The sequence below is a fragment of the Caretta caretta genome, chromosome 6, assembly GCF_965140235.1.
Source record: "Caretta caretta isolate rCarCar2 chromosome 6, rCarCar1.hap1, whole genome shotgun sequence".
Taxonomy (NCBI): domain Eukaryota; kingdom Metazoa; phylum Chordata; order Testudines; family Cheloniidae; genus Caretta; species Caretta caretta.
This window is the reverse complement of record NC_134211.1, coordinates 3,520,211-3,525,957: the sequence shown is the minus strand read 5'-3', so window position 1 is coordinate 3,525,957 and position 5,747 is coordinate 3,520,211. Positions and strand designations below refer to the sequence as shown.

Genomic DNA, 5,747 nt, shown 5'->3' with positions numbered 1-5,747 from the left:
GTTTTAGGCTGAACATTTCTGGGGTTTAATATTTTCTGTAAAAAAAGAAAAAAAACAACAACAACAACAGCAGCACATTTCCTGTTTAAAAACTCCCCTGTTTTGTGACAAGCATGAGTATTTCCATTGTTCAGTTCTGAATTTGCCAAGTTTCCATTTCACTGGGGAGTAGTTGTCACTCAGCTCTTCATGGGAGCCCCAGAGAATGTTTCACTGGCGGTTACTGAACTTAGAACACAGAACTGTGCGTGAGCTGTTCAAATCCTTTGTCAACAGTTAATGTCACCTGCCACTGAGCTGCCCATTCACACAACTTCCAGCTCGGTCCCTCTGATGTTTTCACTCTCATTCCCCAGCCTGGACTCACCAAAACAATTCCATGTCGTCTGCAAATTTTGCCACCTTCCTGCTCGCTCCTTGTACCAGATCATAATAAATATTTGAAACACCACCAGTCCTAATGCAGAACATTGTGTCGACCCATATTTTTCCCTGTTGCTGTGTTGAAATTGACCTTTTATTCTACTCTTTGGCCCAGATGCTCAAAGGTAGGTAGGCTCCTAACTTCCACTGAAATCAACGGACGTTAGGTGTCTAGATGTCTCTGATGACATGTGCACTTGTTTCCTGTTGTGTAACCAGTTTCTCATTCATGACAGCATTTTGCCTCTTATTCCATGACTACCTAACTTCCTTAATAGCCTCATGTGAGGGACTTTGTCAAAGAAAGTCCAAGTATGTTATGTCAGATGGTTCCCCACATATTCACTCTTTTGTCAACAAAATAAAAGAATTATAGCAGATCGATGAGGAATGATTTTCCATAGTAGAATCACAAGTTGTTAGTCTCTATCATGACATGCTCATCCTGGTATTTTTTAATTCCATTTCATCATCACTATTAGAGACACACACACATTATTGCTGATATAGGGTGAGATATGTCCCAGGCCATGCCCTTCATCCCATTACTCTTGGCATCACTCTAGGCTACTGCAGCCCTTTCTGAACCCCTGAGTCTGCCAGTGCCCCTCAGTCCTGATCTCCAGCCATTTTTTCCACTCCAATCCCAGGCTTTTAGACATCTCTTGGGGGGAAAAGAAGCATCTTAATTCTGATCCATTGCATTCTACATGGTAACTGCTTAAAAAGTTTCTGTCTCTGAGCTCTCAAAAAAAAAACAGTGTTATGAATGATTCCATTCTTATTTTCTCTGCAATTACAAAATAATTAAATAAATGTAATGGAAAACGCATTTTCAATAAACATTCCCACATTTACTCCCGACTGGAAGTAATTCTTGCTGGGGGAGGTTCAGATTTATAGAATGCACAAAACAGGGGAAAGGGATGGAGAGCAGCATCAACACTTCAAAGAACTTGAACAAAGTTAGAAGCCAACAGATTGGCATCCCATTATCTACTGCTCCCATGCGACCTAAAGGGCATTTTAATGATGCCTTTAGTGCCAGACCTGAGATTAACGGCTCTGAGGGATTCTGTCTCCAAATGCCAAATAAATACGCCCTGCCGCTAATTACACCGTTTGAATCCAGGAAAGAGAGAGGTTTCCCTTGCAACAGGCCGCTTTAATATTACCGGACAAAGACTAACTTGAGTAAAATAAATGTTTTCTTTTCTTCAGCTACCTGGTAAAGACACCCAGATCAATTCTTTTTACTGAGAAACAGCGTTGTTGTTTTTTCTGTTCTCAAAATGGAGACACTTTTACCACCAAAATGTTGTCTTGATGATCTCTCATTGTACAATTTGCAATAAAATGGGATAAAAAGCCTAAAATACCCTGAATGCGGGAAGTGATTTTTTTGGGGGTATCATATATGGGGCTAGAGACCCTCAGCTGTTGTCGCAATAGAGCTGTGATGAGTTACACCAACTACGGATCTGGCCCAATGTGCTTTAATGCGCTAAGTTATTGTATATGCTCCCCAAAGGAAAAAAAGGAAAAGGTAAGATAAAAATACCCCTTGTTTGCCAGGAATCAAGTTACAAGGGTGTTTTTTCCTGTAAATGCAATTCATGCTTTTGAACAACAAATGCTTTCATTTTAAACGTCTTAGAGCAGGTTTTCTGCTGGTGAAATTTTCTAGATTGGCAGCCCTAGAGAGAGATGGTCTCTCTCTGTAGAAAGAAGGTCCTGTACAGAATGGGCAGCACTGGCTTCCCCCAACACACCAGTCTCTGTGCTGATGGAAGGTCTCGCGGGTTCAGGGCGGATACACAGAGATAATGGAATGAAAATAAAAAGCTCGTGTATATTTCAGATTTTCTCATTAGCTTGAAGTGGAAGAACAAACACATTTGGACCCACTTGGACTCCAAGGAAACGTCTCCCTGGACGCTGTCTGACCGACACTCCCTGCTACTGGGGCATCTCATTCTGGAGTTCTCGGTGGCTATCGGGTGCGTATTCACTATGAAGCTGCTTAATGTCTCTGCTTTCAAAATATCTTCTGAGAAAGAAAGAACGGTCCTCCCTTCATCTCCATGCATGCTGGGTACATGAGAGAGGTTAACACAGCTTCAAAGTATGTCTACACTGCAGAACGGAAAAGTAACCCATGGCAGAGAGTCTTCGAGGCCAGGTCAATTGATTCTGCCTTGTGTGGCTTGCGCTACAGGACAAAAAATAGCTGTGTAGACATTCAGACCCACACTGGAGCCTGGCCTCTGACACCAGGCGAGGAGGGAGGGTGATCAGATATTGCCATAGTGAGCATGGGCGGGGGGGGGGGGGCGTATTTGTATCACTGTTCAGTAGATTGTTTTTCTCTTGAATAGTGATCTTTACCAAACCCACTCGTGTTGCTTCTGATTCCCTGCTGAGTTATACCAGTTCCATGCTCGTGCCAGGGGCCAGAATGGGTGTGAGAGCGTCTTTCAACCATGCTTTAACTACAGACTCCCTTTGTTGAACTCTGCTGTTCATTCATACCTCCTTTAGTTATGTGAACACCCCCCCTTTGTGAATATTAACTTAGTTATCTCCAAAATAATTGTCTTTGTTGAATTTACTCTGGGACTTTATTCCAAATGTGAGGTTTTGGCTGACTTGTCATAAATATATACTGGTTCCTAACTGATGATTTAATTATGGAAGGATACTAAAGCTGCAATATAAGGCTGGTTTTCAAACACCTCATTATGTTGTTGCAGAGTCCAGAGAATCATAGAACCACAGGGTTAGAAGGGACCACATGGGTCGTGTTCTAGTCGAACCCCCAGCCAAGATGCAGGAATTGTTGTTTCTGACCAACCCAAGACTGATGGCGATCCAGCCTCCTTTCAAAAACCTCCAGTGAAGGAGTTTCCACAACCTCCCTTGACAGATCTGTTCCATTGCCCTACTGTTCTGACAGTTAGGAAGCTTTTCCTGAGGTTTAATTGAAATCATCTGTGCTGTAGTTTGAACCCATTGCCTCTTGTCCTGCCCTCTGCGGCAAGACAGAGCAACTTTTCTCAAACTTTTTTATGGCAGCCTTTCAAGTATTTGAAAAAGAGGAGATTAAGGAGGGACATGATAGCCATCTTCAAACTAAACATACCCAGTTCCTTCAGCCTTTGCTCACATGGCTTGCATTCCATCACTTTGATCACCTTTGTCACTCCTCTCTGGATCCTTTCTAGTTTCTCTACATCCTTTCAAATCATGCCTAGCCATATAACACCATGAAAAGATATTAGCAAATGCCAATGCCTGCTTGGGATGCAGACTTAGAAAGATCACTTCAGAATTTTCAATTTTATTTTATTTTATCATCTCTTTTCTTTAAAAGGAGTAAAATCTTGGCAATTATACAGACGCACATGAAATTATTTTAAGTTTTCAAATGTTACGCAGCCAGAACAACATAACTTATTTTTTTTATCTTGGCTTTCTACTGTATTTCACAATGGTGGTGTCCACCAACCAGCCCCATACGGTTAATTTTGAATCATAAGCTTTATCTTGTCTGTGTTTCTTTCTTCTACCCCAACAGCGTTGATCGCATCTGGAATACATGGCGCATGGCAATCACACTGGAGTGTCCGTGTTCATCCTTCTAGGATTCAAAGGCAGCCAATCAGTGCAAGCTGTCCTCTTTGGGATGTTTTTGCTTATCTACACCATGAGCCTTGCGGGGAATCTCAGCATGATCTCTTTAATCAGGATCGAGACGCGGCTACACACCCCCATGTATTTTTTCCTCAGCAACTTGTCCCTTGTAGACATCACTTACTCCTCCATTATTGCCCCTAAGGCACTGGTGAACTTCTTAGCAGAGAGTAAAGTAATTTCCTTTGCTGGATGTGCCACGCAATTTTTCTTTCACTCCTTGTCTGTGAACTCTGAGGCTTTACTTCTGGCTGTGATGGCATATGATCGATTCATAGCTATATGCGAGCCACTGATGTACACACTCATTATGTCCAGGAAAGTCTGTGTACAGCTGGTAGCTGCATCATACTTTTATGCCTCCATTAATGCCACTGTGCATACAGGCTCTTTGTTCAGCCTGTCCTTCTGTGGTCCCAATATCATTGATCACTTTTTCTGTGACCTCCCCCCACTCCAGAAACTCTCCTGCTCTGACACTCGCATGGGTGAGACAGTGCATTTCCTCTTTGCCGCTGTAGCTGCATTAAGTACTATCCTGGTCATCCTCGTCTCCTATGTTTCTATCATGGTGGCCATCTTGCGGATTCGTTCCAACGAGGGCAGACACAAAGCCTTCTCCACCTGCGCCTCCCACCTGACGGCCGTGTCCATACTGTATGGGGCTCTGTTCTTTATATACTTACGACCCACATCCAGCAACTCATCAGAGTACGACAAAGTGGTTTCCATGTTCTATACCCTTGTGATCCCCATGTTGAACCCCCTGATCTACAGCCTGAGGAACAAGGAGGTGAAGGACGCTCTGAGGAAGACAATATGCCAGAAAATTATTCCTCACTGAATCTAACTGAGAGGATGAGTTTCATGATTTAATAATAAATAGAAGTGAGAGGAGCTAGCCTAAAAATGGAAAAAGAAAAGGAGTACTTGTGGCACCTTAGAGACTAACCAATTTATTTGAGCATGAGCTTTCGTGAGCCACAGCTCACTTCATCTGATGAAGTGAGCTGTGGCTCACGAAAGCTCATGCTCAAATAAATTGGTTAGTCTCTAAGGTGCCACAAGTACTCCTTTTCTTTTTGCGAATACAGACTAACACGGCTGTTCCTCTGAAACCTAAAAATGGAATTTCTCTCCTATGGAAAATGTTGAGACTTCAAAAAAAAAGAAGAACCATCCTAACTCAGGACAAAAAGTTAACATCTCAAAATACTTTGTGGGACAGAAATTCTGAAACATTCCATTTTGGGAAAACCAAAATGGATTTTTTTGCCTGGCTGGCCACCCGCCAAGAAGGCTCTTCCCAATTTCACTTTCTATCTGTCGGTAGAACAAGAGATTGGCATGAGCTTCCCAAGAGGATAGCCAGGAAGCTGTCCTTTTGACTTCTCCAATGGCAAATAAACTTTTCCTCCCTAAAATTTTGTGAGAAAGGTTTGTTCTACCAGAACATCATCCCAATGGAAAACTCCCAACTGGCTCTAGCGATGTGGCAGAAGTGAGATCTTACCATTGTTACCCCTGTCACTGGACCTTGCACGGTGAGAAAGAAGGCAGGAGCAACATAAGAGGGAGATGCCTTTTGGCTCCAACCCAGAGAAGTGGATCCAATGGCCGGAGAGGGCCGA

The 5,747-nt window shown here is 42.9% G+C and overlaps 1 protein-coding gene across 1 annotated transcript; it reads left to right on the top strand.

Annotated features, from left to right (window-relative positions):
* Window positions 1-4,021: 4,021 nt before the first annotated feature.
* LOC125638923 (olfactory receptor 5AP2) lies at window positions 4,022-4,960 on the top strand. Its single transcript, XM_048855229.2, has one exon. It carries the CDS (start codon window positions 4,022-4,024, stop codon window positions 4,958-4,960), a length of 939 nt encoding a protein of 312 aa, XP_048711186.2.
* The last annotated feature ends 787 nt before the right edge of the window (window positions 4,961-5,747 follow it).

Bases quoted from the DNA above. Each gene is read 5' to 3' on its own strand.
- LOC125638923 (XM_048855229.2), top strand. From the start codon at position 4,022: ATGGCGCATGGCAATCACACTGGAGTGTCCGTGTTCATCCTTCTAGGA.